This window comes from Leptopilina heterotoma, unplaced genomic scaffold (assembly GCF_015476425.1).
Source record: "Leptopilina heterotoma isolate Lh14 unplaced genomic scaffold, ASM1547642v1 Lhet_287, whole genome shotgun sequence".
NCBI lineage: Eukaryota > Metazoa > Arthropoda > Insecta > Hymenoptera > Figitidae > Leptopilina > Leptopilina heterotoma.
The window spans coordinates 1,362,327-1,378,682 of NW_025110994.1; the positions used below are offsets into that span (position 1 = coordinate 1,362,327).

The window sequence follows — 16,356 nt, forward strand, 5'->3', positions numbered from 1 at the left end:
GAAAATTTTTTTAAAATAGTTTTGATATTGAAAATTGTTGAAATTGAGGAAAATTTTTTCAAATAATTGAAATTTTAACGAGCATTTCATCCAAATTTTTTTTTAAATAATTGAATTGATATGAATAATTTTATTATAATTTTTAAAAATAATTGAATTCTTTAAAAAATTTTATTAAAATTTTCAAAAATAATTGAATTCTTACGAAGAACTTTATTAATTTTTTTTTTAAATAATTGAATTCTAGCGAAGAATTTTATAAAAATAATTTTAAATAATTGATTTTTTTCGAAAAATTTTATGAAAATTGTGTTTGAAAATAATTAAATTCTTGTGAAAATTTTATTATTTATGAAATAATTGAATTTTGTCGATGAATTTTGCTATACATTTATAAAAATAATTGAAATGTTGACGATTTTTTCAGATTTCTTGAAAATAATTGAATCTTTGTAAAAAATTTGATTATTTATGAAAATAATTGAATTATTGCGAAGAAATTTATAAAAAATTTGTAAATAATTGATCTCCTGTGAAATTTTTATTATTTTATGATAATAATTGAATGTTTGAGTCGAATTAAATTTTTTTTTAATTGAATTATTTGGAAAATTTTATTAAAATAGTAGATATTGAAAATAATTGAATTGAAAAGAATTTTTGATAATAATTGAAATTTTGACTAGAATTTTATAAAAATTTCTGAAAATAATTGAATTTTGGAGAAGAATTTTATTATTTTTGAAAATAATTGAATTTCTGCAATCATTTCTAATTTCTCTAAAACATTTTACATTTTTCAAAAAATGTTTTGAAAATAAATTAATTTTAAAAAAAAGTAACGGAAGTATTTATTGCAATTTATGATAGTTAGCGATGTTGACAAGGAAATACCAGTTTTATTAATAATAGAAAAAAGAAATTCTATTGTTAATGTGAAAAGTTGACTTTTGTAGAATTGAAAAAAAGTACAAAGTGACAAGACGTGTTTAAACACGTTGTGCTTTTTTTCCCCTCTAGACTTCGGTAAGTATTATCCGTTTAATGGTCGGATAAATATTGACTTACTTGATTCCGCAGTCACGATGATCAGGTCACAGTAAACGTGCGTCTCTAATGCACACAATTTTTTTCTTTCTTTTTTTAAAATTGTAAATTAACAATTTATACTTGAGTGCAGATAATAAATAATGGATCTATTTTGTAATTATTTAAAATTTTTTTTTAAAATGAGAACTACTGCGGCTGTTGAGTACAGTGTATCCATTAGTAGAGGTGATTGCATTCTTAGAATAATGCCAAGTTTCGAATGAAAGGGGTCGACTCGACTTTCCTCCTTTAGTTTTACTTTATAGCCAACAGAGTCAGTCAAGAGGTTTTGGATTTCACCTGCTAATAGATGAAAGGGTTGGAAAAAAATGAAAGAAAATGTAACGAATCCCACAGCGAATAGTATTCAGCAAAAAAAAAGTGGAAATTACACTGTGAAAAGTTCTTGAAGCGTCTACGCAACTTAACTGTTTTTTTTTTGTAACTTTACTGTTTTTTTATTCTTAAATTCAATCCATCTTTGGGCTATTGAAATGGTAAACCGAAAATATTTTTAAAAGATTTTACCAAATTTCAATTACCGTTGGAAATTTTTCAATTGTAGGGGAGGATGGGGCAAGGATAGTTAGTTTTATATTGTGAAATAATATTTAAAAATTCTAATGATATTGATTCTAATGATTGTTCTATGAAAATGAGAAATTATTTTCAAACTGTTTACAAGACGAAAAGAATGAGAAGTATAATAATAAAACTTAAGGAACCGATTCACTGATTACATGAAATTAAATTGAATCAGACAAAGAAGTTAAATGCTATCTAAAATAATAATGCGAATAAAAGTTTAAATTGACCGAAATGCGAGGGGACACGGCAGAAAGTTATAAGTTAATTTGCCCTAACCCACATTCCGCGTTGAATTGAGGGTGAGCTTTCCCATCCCTGGCAGTTTTCGATCTACTTCGAGGTCTGCAACTTGTCTAGACATGAGACGAGACCAACAACAACAAACCTCACTCACGTCAAAGATAATATCTCGAAAATTAAGACAAGTCTGTCCATATTTGCAATTTTAAATCCAACAGTAAAAAAAACAGTGCAATTTATAATCAAAATTTACGAATTAGAATCATAAAAATATAATTAATGTTAAATATCATTATATTTGATATTAATTAGGATAGAGGGCCCTAATGCGTTATTATGTAAAATCACTTTTGAATTTTTTTACGATGTAATAATTATCAAAATATATTATGGAAAATGTAAATTTTATCGATTTGGAAATTTTATGATGAATAATAAAGTAATTTAGTTTTGAATATATGAAATAGAATGAATAATTAACAATATTTTAGAATGGCTTCTTATAAGCAAAGAACCGAGTTTGTAACTATTGCTTCTGTGATTATAAGCCAAAAACAATAGATTTCAAATAAAATTACCTTAAATTGATTTTTGCAACTATTTTTTTAATTTTTCTGTGAATTTTTGAATGTGGCCACCTTGGGGACACTTTTTTACAGTAAAACGTGAGGTGTTAAAATAACACCAGAATGGATTAAAATAATCTGCAACAGTTTAATCCCTCTAGGATTAAATTAACACCAGAAAGGATTAAAATAATCTATTTTGGTGTTATTTTTAACTATGAATGAAATTTTACTTTAAATAAAACACCAAAGTCAATGATTTGTAAAAATTCAACGAATTTAGCTTCTCCAGGGAGAGTAGTAAGTTAGTAAGTCAAAAAATCAATTATTTTTAAAAATAATAAAATTCTTCTTCGAAATTCAATTATTTTCAAAAATTTTAAAGAATTCTGGTAAAAATTTCAATTATCTTTATAAATAATAAAATTCTTCGCAGAAATTCAATTGATTTAAAAAAATCTAAAAAAATAGTCAACATTTCAATTATTTTTAAAAAAAAATAGCAAAATTCTGTGACAAAAATCAATTATTTTCAAAAATTTTTATGAATTCTTGTCGAAAAATCAATTTACTTTTAAAATAATAAAATTCTTCTTCGAAATTTATTTATTTTCAAAAATTTAAATGAAGTCTGGTCAAAATTCCAATTATCTTTATATAAATAATTAAAATTTTCCCCTGAAATTCAATTATTTTCAAAAATAATAAAATCCTTCTTCGAAATTCAATTATTTTACAAAATTTTAATCAAATTCTTGTCAAAATTTCAATTTACAAATTTTTTTTATAAATTTCTTCGCAAACATTTTTTATGAGAATTTAATTTCAAGAAACATGAAATTAATAAATTATTTATTTTTGTATTTAAATAATTGAATTCTCGTAAAATTTACTAATAAAAATTGTTTTAAAAATTAATTTCAGTTAAAATTTTAGATTAGAATTAAATATTAAAAGCATTATAACGTGGATTTTTAGAAATAATTAAATTTTGAAAAAGTTTCAAACTAAATTCATTGAAAATCTTAATAAAATTTTTAAAAATCATTACATTTTTCAAGAAATTTGATTGAAATTGTAATAAAATTAATTAAAATTCTGCGACGAGTTTTATTTATAAAAATAAATTAATTCCTAAACAGAATTTTATAATTTATGAAAATAATAAAATTCCTGAGAAGAATTTTAATATTTACGAAAATAATTGAATTCTTGCGAAGAATTTTATAAAATTTTGTTAAAAAAATGAATTCCCTGCAATGAATTTCTTAAAAGTAAATTTTTTTTAAGGAGCTTTATCAAAAGTTTTGAAAATAATTAAATTCAATTAAGAAATTTAATTAAAAATGTATTTAAAATCTATTGATTCTAATGTTCAAATATGTCATATTCAAATTGAAATTGAATTTTAAATCAAATTCTTATTAGAAAATTCTACGAGAAATAAATTATTTAAATAGAAAACAAAAATTAATTGAATATAATTGAATGTTTCTTAAAATTCAATTCTTATAAAGAATTTTATTAACAAATTTTTTAGTAATTGAATTTTTTCGAAAAATTTTAATTAAATTTTTAAGAATAATTACAGTTTTATTTATGAAAATAAAAATTATTTTTGAAAATTATTGAATTCATAAAAATAATTTTACCTAAACATTTCAGTTAAGATTTTAGATTATAATTAAATATTAAAAGCATAACGTGGATTTTTAGAAATAATTAAATTTTGAAAAAGTTTTAAACTAAAATCTTTAAAATTCTCAATTTTTAATATTTTTGACAAACAATTCTGTAGAATTAATTCTTTTTTAAAACTAGTTTAATAGGATTTTTATGGAAATTATTTCAAGTTTGTATTTTTCAATATATATATTTAATTGGAAAATTTCCGAATAATTGAAATTTTGTAAAATTGAATTGTAAACGAATGAATTTGAAAATTCTCATATAAATCATCCCAGTGTTTCAATTATTTTTCATACAATTATAATTGAATTCCTTGAAAAAAGTAATTATGTTCATGCAAGTTTTAGTAAAATTCTTCAAAAGAATTCAATTATTCAAAAATTTGTTACTAAAATTCTTTATGAGAATTGAATTTTGAGAAACATTTAATTATTCAATAAATTATTTACTTTTGCATTTAAATAATTAAATTCTTGTAGATTTTTCCAATAAAAATTGATTTTCATTTCATTCATTTCATAAAAATGAATTTCAGTTAAAGTTTTAGATAATAATTGAATATTAAAAGCAATATAGCGTGAATTTTTACAAATAATTGAATTTTGAAATTAATTTTTTCGAAAAAGTTTAATTGAATTTTCTTTTATATTATTTGAAGTTTTTATTTTCAAATATGCATTTAATTAAAGAATTTAGAAGTAATTGAAATTTCATAAAATTGAATATTGTAAATAAATAGATTTGAAAATTGCCAAAGAACTTTTTCGAAAATTATTAAAAATAATTGGTATAAAGTAAAATTGTAGTTAAAAATTTGTGAAAATAATAATTGAATTTATATAATGAAAATAATTTTGAAAAAGTATAATGTTCTTATAATATAAAATAATGATTTTATTACTTGATTACCCTTAATTATTATAAAATATGAAGAAATCGATCACTCCGAGTCAAAGACTCGGAGTTATCGATATCTTCATGTTTTACAGTTATAAGAAAATTTAATAAACTAAAATTTCATTGATTGTAAAAAATAACACCAAAATTGATTATTTTAATCTTTTTTAGTGTTAATTTAGTTAGTTTTCAGTTTCAATATTCAAAATTTGATTATATAGTTATAGTATTAATCCCTATACGAACTGAAATCGCAGCTAATTTTAATCGAAAGACCATAATAATAAAACAGCAGACAATTCGATTTCAATTTCAACAAAACATCGAATTCTGAATGAATATTGAATAAGTTCTTTACAGAATTGAAAATTAACTGAAAATCTCTGATGAATTATATACACGTGAGGGTAGCAAAAAAAATACGAATCATTGAAATAATAAAAGACATTGGGGATGGATTTGAAACCCCTTTAGTAAGTGTCCCCAGTGTGGCAACTAGCATCGCGAGATCCGATAATGATTCAAAACCTGAGTAGCTTGTAATAGAATCAGTGAGACGTTACTTCCTGACGATGATCTCATGGGACATTTTTTTTTCCATCTCTCCTTTTTTTTTCTTCATTTTACCAAACTCTCCAACATCGCCAATATGATTCTGAAAGCTTACACACATATATACGAAAATATACGTGTAGTACGAAAAACTCGATAGATCAACTTTCCGTAAGCCAATCCTCCATTCACCTTCGACCTTTTGCGACAAAACACATTCGTAATTCGATATTTTCAATTCACTGTGGCATTATCACTTGACAAATATTGTCCTTGCGCGACTTTTCGAATATCTATAAGGAAAATATGGAAATTTTAAATTATCACCGAAAGAAATTATTTAAATATAGTTTTTTCTCTTTTTAGAAAATAAGTTTTTTTTTCCAAAGAATTGAATTATTTTCAAAAGTAATAAAATTCAATTATTTTAAAATTAAAAATTAAAATTCAACAATGAAATGCAACAAAAAAATGAGTTGAGTTTTATTTTACGTCCAATTTCCACCTATCTTATTCTGAAGAAGAAAGATAATGTCAACAAGGAAGAAAGGTAATTTGAAGTAAAAAAAAAAAATTGAAAAAAGACCTAAATGAATAATAAGCTGAAAGAAATCAGGGAGTGTGAATGGTAGGTAAGGTGGGAGGGAGAAAAAGAGAGAGGGAGTTAAAAAACAAGTGGAGGGTGTCTCCTTTTATTCAAGCTCCGAGTGGCCACGACTCAAGGGACCATAGGGTAATGTACATGAATGTGAAAATGCGCATTCTTGATCCCTTATACACCAAGCGACATTGTACCACTTGAAGCAAGCAATGGAAAAACTCTAATGGATCCGTTTTTAACATCTTCACTAACTCGCTTTAAAAAAAAAAAATATAAACCCATATACATGTTTGAAAAAAAAATCGTTTTCGACTTTCTACTTGAGACGAGAGAGTAAATTTAAAACGAGAAGAAAAATCCTCGGGGGTTAAAGGCGAACTGAGAGAATCGAGACAAGTATTCGAGTGCAGCATGTGCCAAGAAACATGTTATAAAGAAGAATAGCTACAATCGTTCCAGTTAAAACTACACTCTTAGGAATTTATGCGGCAATTTTACACTAAACTTAATGGGAAGTAATTTGAATAAACTTGCAGTATTTTTCGTCTGTACCCAGCGAAAATTAAAGTAGAGGCGAAAAATAATACACTAAAAATGTCTCTTTAAGATTTAAAAACAATATCTTAATTTTCCCAACAAAATGTCTTGTAATTTGTTTTAAATTAATACGTGATTTATCCTGCAACCGAACTTAATTTGCTACTAACACTTTTGCTCTAATTACGTAACTTAAATTTTCGTTTCATTAAGATTTAACATCACTTAAGAAAATCTATCGCTATTTTTGTATTTAGCTTCTACTTTAGCTCCGGCTCTTCGACCTCTACCTCTTTCACCTTTTTCTTAATTTTATAAAAAAAGAAGATAAAAAATGTGCCTCGCTACAGAAGAAAAAAAAAATTTTTCCAAAAATTGGATTTATCTTTCGTGTAATGTTTGAATCGGTATAATTGGTGGTCAACATACACTTATTCCACAATATATTAAAGGAGAGAAACTGAATTTTAATTTATAATGTTTGGGCCATTTTCTCACAATTCAGTGAGGGCACTAATTATTCTGCTATTCGTGCATACTCTATCAAGTTGAAAATAAAGTTGGGTAAATTCCTCGTGACCACACTGAGTGAAAAGTTGGTTTGCATATTTGCGTTGAGCGAATCATGGAAATGCGTTTCCGTCAAAAAGCCCCAGGTGAACATTTCGACCAACACTTGGAAAATTTACTTTACATCTGCTATGTTTAATATAACTTGAAAATTACATTTGGACCTCATCATCAGTTTCTACTAGTCACTTATCGAATCAGTTCATCAGAAATTTTCATCGAGAAGTCTTCATTAAAATTCGTGAAAAGAATTCGATTATTTAAAAATTTAAGAAATTTGTAAATAAATCTAATCGAGCATTTTTTTAGTATCTAATAATTTTTAGAGTGAATCGCAGAACATTTATTAGGATTAGGGAAAAAAATCAAAATTTACTGGAAATCAGGCAAAAGTCTGATATAAAAGTGAAAAACAAAATTAAATTCTTTTTTATCATAACCTTGAATATTGAAGTAACTCTTTTACTTTTTTGCCTTTAGAAAGCAAATTTTTTTTGACAGAAGTTAATCCCCATCATATGAACAAACTGGACAATTTATAACCTCTCAACTCTGACGCGTTCCGTAATATCTGCTTGCGTTTATTTTTTGATTTATGTCACCACTGCACTTTGGCAATTTATCTTTAAATGCAAACTGTATGCTACAGTCGAATGCCTTCGGGGGCCAAGAAGTCAAAGAAGAAAAAGAAGAAGAAGAAAAGGGAGTTGAAACGACTCATGGATATTATAAGTAACTTCGACCGGCTCCTCCATCTGTTACCATCTTCCTTCAATTTTTCATCTTAATCATATATTTTACAACAAACACATAATCTTCCATTTCCTGCAAAAGGACCTCTTTCTCTCAAATTGAATTCGACTTCGACACACGATTTTACTTCATTTTCAGTAAAAATAATAATTCGCTAAAAGTTTTCTTATTGGTAGATACGAAATTTCGAATAAAGTATCTCTCCTCTCTCTTTCTCTCTATTCGCAACTTTCTACGTGATAATTAATGTATCCTATATAGTTGAAGCACTTAAAAGTTTTATCCTGCTCTTTCCTTTTTTTTGTGCCCCGAAGAAACATAAACCGCAGAGTTTTTGCCTGTAAATTTAACTCACTTCAGTAGATAATTGATGTCCTTTGGTGTGAATGGAGAAAAATTTTAATTCTCTCACCAACGAACCGGAAGAAGAGAAGCAAATAAGGAAACTTGTGACACTTAAGTTAGATATAGTTTTCTCGGGGAAAAGTCCCGTCGACACTGAGATTGGAGAAAATGGACGTTTCCACGGGCACATTAATCATTCTGTCTTGGATGCTCCTTCGAAATTATCCAATGAAAGTCGTACCGAAGATTTTTCATTTTCACCCCGCGACTTTAGTATTACACACCTTTCTTCACCTCTTTCTCACAGAGTTAATTTCTCGCCCTCTTTCTTCTTTTTAGCTCTTTCTTCACTACTTTCTTCTTTCTTCATTCCTTCCCTCTTTCTTCACTACTTTCCTCTTTCTTCACTCCCTCCCCCTTTTTCACCGGTTTTATTATTATTATTATTATTATTATTATTATTATTATTATTATTATTATTATTATTTTTATTATTTTTATTATTTTTATTATTATTATTATCTTATTATTTTTATTATTATTTTCACTACTTCCCTCTTTCTTCACCCCTTTCCTCTATCTTCACTCCCTCCCCCTTTCTTCACCGTTTTCTTCTTATTATTATTATCTTATTATTCTTAATATATCTTCACTACTTTCCTCTTTCTTCACCCCTTCCCTCTTTCTTCACTCTTTCCCTCACACAGTAAATCGTGAGGTGTATTAAAAAGTGTTGCAGATTAAATTAACACAAAAAAAATTAAAATAATCAATTTTGATGTTATTTTTTACAATAAATGAAATTTTAGTTCATTAAATTTTTTTATAACTATAAAACATGAAGATATCGATAACTCCGAGTGTTCGACTCGGAGTGATCGATTTTTTCATATTTTATAATAATTAAAGATGACCAAGTAATAAAATCATTATTTTATATTAAAAGAATATTATACTTCTTCAAAATTATTTTCATTATTTCAATTTAATTATTATTTTCAAAAAATTTTAACTACAATTTTACTTTATATCAATTATTTTTAAGAATTTTCGAAAAAGTTCTTTGGAAATTTTCAAATCCATTTATTTACAATATTCAATTTCAGGAAATTTCAATTATTCCTAAATTCTTTAATTAAATGCATATTAGAAAATAAAAACTTCAAATAATATAAAGGAAAATTCAATTAAACTTTTTCCAAAAAATTAATTACAAAATTCAATTATTTCCAAAAATTCACGCTATATTGCTTTTAATATTCAATTATTATCTAAAACTTTAACTGAAATTAATTTTTATGAAATGAAAATTAATTTTTATTAAAAAATTCTACAAGAATTTAATTATTTAAATGCAAAAGTAAATAATTTATTGAATAATTGAATTTTTCTCAAAATTCAATTCTCATAAAGAATTTTAGTAACAAATTTTTAAGTAATTGAATTTTTTTTCGAATTTTATTAAAACTTGCATGAACATAATTACTTTTTTCAAAGGAATTCAATTATAATTGTATAAAAAATAATTGAAACACTGCGATGAGTTTTATAAGAATTTTCAAATTCATTCGTTTACAATTCAATTTTACAAAAATTTCAATTATTCGGAAATTCTCCAATTAAATATATATTGAAAAATAAAGACTCAAAATAATTTCAATAAAAATCCTATTAAACTTTTAAAAAGAATTAATTCTACAGAATTGTTTGTCAAAAATATGAAAAATTAAGAATTTCAATGATTTTAGTTTGAAACTTTTTCAAAATTTAATTATTTCTTAAAAATCCACGTTATGCTTTTAATATTTAATTATAATCTAAAATTTTAACTGAAATGTTTATAGGAAAAAATTATTTTTATGAATTCAATAATTTTCAAAAATAATTTTTATTTATATAAATAAAAATGTCATTATTCTTAAAAATTTAATTGAAATTCTTCAAAAAAATTCAATTACTAAAAAATTTGTTGATAAAATTCTTTATAAGAATTGAATTTTAAGAAACATTCAATTATATTCAATTAATTTTTGTTCTCTATTTAAATAATTGAATTCTCGTAGAATTTTCTAATAAGAATTTGATTTAAAATTCAATTTCAATTTCAATTTGACATAATTGAACATTAGAATCAATAGATTTTAAATACATTTTTAATTAAATTTCTTAATTGAATTTAATTATTTTCAAAACTTTTAATAAAGCTCCTTAAAAAAATTTACTTTTAAGGGCATTTGAACCATGATGACGTCACAGCCTTAAAACACATGCTTTGCAGAACCTATGACGTCATAATGGTTCAAATGCCCTTAAGAAATTCATTTCAGAGAATTCATTTTTTTAACAAAATTTTATAAAATTCTTCGCAAGAATTTAATTATTTTCGTAAATATTAAAATTCTTCTCACGAATTCAATTATTTTCATAAATTATAAAATTCTGATTAGGAATTAATTTATTTTTATAAATAAGACTCGTCGCAGAATTTTAATTATTTTTATTACAATTTCAATAGAATTTCTTGAAAAATGTAATGTTTTTTAAAAATTTTATTAAGATTTTCAATGAATTTAGTTTGAAACTTTTTTAAAATTTAATTATTTCTAAAAATCCACGTTATAATGCTTTTAATATTTAATTATAATCTAAAATTTTAAATGAAATTCATTTTTAAAATCATTTTTATTAGTAAATTCTACGAGAATTCAATTATTAAAATACAAAAATAAATAATTTATTAATTTAATGTTTTTTGAAATTAAATTCTCATAAAAAATGTTATCAACAAATTTTTTAAATCATTAAATTCTTGCGACGAATTTTAATAAAATTTTTAAGAATAATTACATTTTTCGAGGAATTCGATTCAAATTGCATTAAAAATAATTTAAATTCTGCAATGAGTTTTATTATTTATTAAAATAATTGTATTCCTAAAAGAATTTTATTTTTTATAAAAATAATTGAATCCCTGTAAAAATGTTATTATTTATGAAAATAATTGAATTATTGCGAAGAAATTTATAAAAAAAATTTGTAAATAATTGAATTCCTGTCAAAATTTTTATTATTTATGAAAATAATTGAATGTTCGCGTATAATTTTATTCAAATTTTTTTTAATAATGGAATTCGTTTGGAAAATTTTATTGAAATAATAGTAGATATTGAAAATTATTAAATTTTAGAAAACTTCTGAAAATAATTGAAATTTTGACAAGAATTTGATTAAAATTTGGTAAAATAATTGAATATCAGAGAAGAATTTTTTTATTTATAAAGAGAATTGAAATTTTGACGAGAATTTTTAAAAATTTTTGAACACAATTGAATTTAGTAACTATGTCACTAAGTTAGTTAGTAAGTTAGTAACTAAGTTACTATTCTCCCTGGAGAAGCTAAATTCGTTGAATTTTTACAAATCGTTGTCTTTGGTGTTTTATTTAAAGTAAAATTTCATTCATAGTTAAAAATAACACCAAAATAGATTATTTTAATCCTTTCTGGTGTTAATTTAATCCTAGAGAGATTAAACTGTTGCAGATTATTTTAATTCATTCTGGTGTTATTTTAACACTTCACGTTTTACTGTGGCTTTCTTCACCGTTTTCTTCTTATTATTATCTTATTATTCCCCATGTAGAAATTTCCCCATTTCTCCCTACTTTAAGTTGGGCTTTTGTTAGATCCTAGTCAGAAAACTTAGACTAGTAAATACTGATCAGATACAAGTAGGGCTTTGAATAGTTTTACCCTATTTTATATCTAGATAATCTTGATTCTACCTAGTTACTTTCTGATCATAAATTCTACTTAGGGCCTAATCGGATCCCGATTTGGAAATGAACATCAAATTATCCTACTTGAAAACTAGTCAGGTTCTAGTTAGCTTAAACTGTTTTAAGGATTGTGCACATGATTTTGCGCATGCGCCTTTTTATTACTAAAAGTGAAAGTGACGTTTGTATACCTACAATGTTGTTGACAGTATAAAAAGAATAGCTGCTTTTATTGCATTTATATATAAAAATGGATATCAGAGGAAATAAAAGATCTCGTAATCAAGGACGAATACGAGGTAAAAAATTTCGGTCGAGAAAGAAATTATTAAGCGACGAATCCAGAGCAGAGGGTGAATCCAGTGAGCCGACCAATAATCATAGTGATGGAAATGATGAGGTTATGTATGTGTCCGAACAATCTGAAAATGAAAACTTGGACAATTTCAGAGGTAATTATTTAATAATACGTACTAAATTAAGACTGCTTGTTAGAAGTGAAGACTTGCTTTTAGATAATAAATAATTTCTATAGACTGAGAGGTGTTTAAATTTTTGTTCTATGCACTTCAAAAAAAAGTGAACAATTTTTTTTTTTAATAAAAATACATAGTTCTTTAAAGTAAAATGTAACTTTATTTAATTTAATGAAATGTAATTAGAATAGGTATGTAGATTTTATTAAATCAGGGTGGCCACATGTCAGTAAAGTCAGGGAAAAATTGTTTGTCAGGGAAATTTAGAAAACTGAGACTTTTTTCGAATTATTTTAAAAAATTGAAAAATTTTAATTGCAAATTTTAAAAATAATTGAATTTTTAAAAATTCAAGTACATCCAAATAACAATAATTTTTAACATTTTGGAGAAAAAAATCATGATCAACATTTTAATTAAAATTTAATTATTTTCGAAAAATTACATTAAAATATTTTTAAAAACTAATTTTTAGAATTGGTTTTTCATACTTCTTTAAGATTCCTTGTTCTTCGGACAAAGTAAATAGAAATTTATGAAAATTTACTTTTTAAGACTTATTAAAATTTTTGAAAAATCATGGTCATATTTATTATTAAAATTCTTCAAAAATTTGATTATTTTTATTTATATTTCTCAAAAATTCAATTATTTTTAAAAGATTTTACCAAAATTTCAATTGTTTGGAAACTTTTCCATTGTGTATAATTGAATTCAAAAAGGGTTATAATTGTAATTTTTAGAAATTATTAAATTTCATTTTTTTTACGTATCTTTCGTAAACTTTCATATTTTCCTGTAGAATGAATTTTGTCAGGGGAAATTGATAAACTGAAACTTGTGAGAACCCTGTAAATATATCCTGAAATAAATACATGAAATTACAAAACCTGACAAACTCTAGATAAAAGTAAATTTTAATAATAGTAGTGAGTTATAAGTATAAATGATTTTCTTTAATATTTTGGGATTTTGTAATTATATATAATAATTGAAAATTTTTAATTATTTGTTCAATTGATAATTTTATAATTATAGATGTCGAAGAAATGAGTCAAAATAACGAAGCCGAAGAGAGAAGGGAAGAAATCTCGGTAGAAAACGAAGAGTTTATCAGTGATGTTGACGATTATGACCGGAGAAGGGAGGAAATCTCTGTAGAAAGCGAAGAGGTTATTAGTGATGATGACGATTATGACGGCGACAACTTAGCGAGGTATTATTATGCTGTTCATGGTGATACTTCGGACGATTCTTCCAATGATGAATTTGGCGATGATAATTTAGGAAACGTTGAAGAGGAAGAGCATGTACCGGAAAATCCTCCTTCAGTAGTAGAAAGATTGCGTGAGTGGAGTCTACGACTCAATCAAAAGGATCTTGATGATTTACTGAAAATTCTGAGAGATCTGCTTCCAACTCTGCCCAAAACTGCAAAAACATTTCTTCACACAAACGATGCTCGGTATACTATAATTAATATGGAAGACTGTAAAGGAAAGATGGGTCAATTTGTATATTTTAAAATGCAAAATAATTTAGAAATGTGCATAAATCCTGCATTACATATTGATAATTTTATCGAACTTCAAGTCAGTTGTGATGGCTTACCCTTACATAAATCTGGAGATGGTCAGTTTTGGGTAGTATCAGGAAAAGTTCACTTCAACCCTGATGTGTACAAAGTATTTCCGATTTGCATATTTTTTGGGCAAGCTAAACCTAATAGTGTGGAAGATTTCTTAGCTCCATTCGTTGAAGAATTTAATCGATTAAATATTGATGGTATCATGATAGAAGGGCAACATTTCGGAATAAAGTTAAAATGTATAATTTGTGATACACCTGCTCGATCTTTTTTAAAACGCACATTAGGACATGGGGGTATTCAGGCATGTGAAAGGTGTGAAGTTGTTGGCGAAAGAGTTGAACGAAGAACAGTTTATCCGACTACTGATGCAGTAGAGAGAACGAATGAATCGTTCAGAAATTTTCGCCAACCTGAGTATCATCATGGACCTTCACCTTTATTAGACATTATTCCTCACATAGACATGGTGTCTATCTTTATGTTGGATTCGATGCATCTTTTCTTCTGTGGAATCATGAAGAAATTAATGGATTATTGGTTGAATGGCAAATTAAATTGCAAATTAAGTGTCAGAAGCAGAGCTGAATTGTCCAGACGATTAGAATTTCTAAAAACGCAGATTCCAATTGAATTCCAACGAAAAACCAGATCGACTTCTTTTTTCGCAAAGTGGAAAGCTACGGAACTGCGTTTTTTTTTATTATATTGTGGACCAATAATCTTAAAAGACCTTTTGCCGCAAAATTTGTATGATCATTTTCTTCTGTTACATGTTGCTGCCAGGATTTTACATTCAGATTCTTTTTGTCGAACTTATAATGATCATGCAAAACTGTATTTAACAAGTTTTTTTACGGCTATGAAAGATTATTATGGAGCTACGTCCCAAATTCTAAATGCACATCATCTCACCCACGTTGCCGATGACGTTATAACTGCAGACTGTAACCTCAGTTTAATAAGTGCTTTCTCATTCGAAAATTTTCTTGGAAAATTGAAAAAAAAACTTCGCACTCCAAATAAAACCCTGCAACAAGTTTGTCGTAGATTATTTGAAGAACAAACACTCGTTTCTAAGAATAAAACAACAATACCTCCTCCAATTACAATTTTAAAAACAAATAAGGATGGTAGTATTGTACAAGTTAAGTACAAAGAAATGGTAATTTCTTCATTACCTCCTAATAATATTGTTGTTTTGAATAACAATAAAATTGTGAGTATAAAAAAGATTTTCAATGACAATGAAAATGAAAATTTAAAAGTGGAATGTCAAATTTGGAGGAAAGATAAACCATTGTACACATATCCGACGAATTCAGAAATTTTTAATATTTGGAAATTGAATCACCTTCCAATGAGAGACATTAAAATTTATTCAATTGCAGCAATATCTCAAAAAGTTGTAAAGCTGCAATTATCATTCACAGAAAATGGGCCACAAAAAGTGTATGTTGTTCCTTTACTTCATTGAATTCAATAATGCAAAATAAATATACAAATATATTATATTAAACACGCCTTCCGATCTGGATATATTTGTATTTTTCACTTCTTACGGTTGTAATAAATTATTGATGCGTTTAAATTATAAATATTGGTTCATAGAATTGTAGGTTTCTTTTTAAAAATATAATAAATTGTTATTTTGCATTATTATTAAAAATGTATTTAACAAATATTTAAAATCTACAAGGGAATTATACTAAACTAAAACCTCTAAAGTAAATTAAGAAATACTTTCAATTATGGTTAAAAGAATAATTGTATAAACTGCATCAAGGGACAAAAACATCGACGAAAATGTAATTCATAAAATGTATTAGTATTCGTAATTTTGAGTAAGTGCGGTTAAAATTATTGAGTAATAGTTACATTCCTACACAATAATCAGTTAATGAATTCGATTTATAAAATTTTTTATGTTTAGTATATTATCTAAAGTTGAGCACACAATTTTTTAGAAATATTAAATCAAAATATTTGTAATACAGATATTCTTTAAAAAGTGTGATATTTAAAAAAAATCTATTTGAAAAGCAACGTGAAGAGTAAAGAAAATTCTCTGAATAATACCAAATCGT

At 25.1% G+C, this 16,356-nt stretch overlaps 2 protein-coding genes across 4 annotated transcripts in view; one reads left to right on the plus strand and one right to left on the minus strand.

The window, feature by feature from the left end:
• Positions 1 to 16,356, minus strand: part of LOC122504292 — a 616,579-nt gene that overhangs the window by 557,591 nt on the left and 42,632 nt on the right. The gene's annotated exons all lie outside the window — the stretch shown is intronic.
• LOC122504295 lies at positions 12,176 to 15,801 on the plus strand. The gene is made up of 2 exons (XM_043615343.1): positions 12,176 to 12,657; positions 13,720 to 15,801. The coding sequence occupies exons 1-2, from the start codon at positions 12,456 to 12,458 to the stop codon at positions 15,744 to 15,746; spliced, it is 2,229 nt and encodes a 742-aa protein (XP_043471278.1). The 5' UTR covers positions 12,176 to 12,455; the 3' UTR covers positions 15,747 to 15,801.

What these genes read in the sequence shown, in the direction of transcription:
- LOC122504295 (XM_043615343.1), top strand. Translation starts at nt 12,456, where the DNA reads ATGGATATCAGAGGAAATAAAAGATCTCGTAATCAAGGACGAATACGA. An exon ending in AAACTTGGACAATTTCAGAG is followed by an intron (nt 12,658 to 13,719) that starts GTAATTATTTAA and finishes TTATAATTATAG; the next exon opens with ATGTCGAAGAAATGAGTCAA.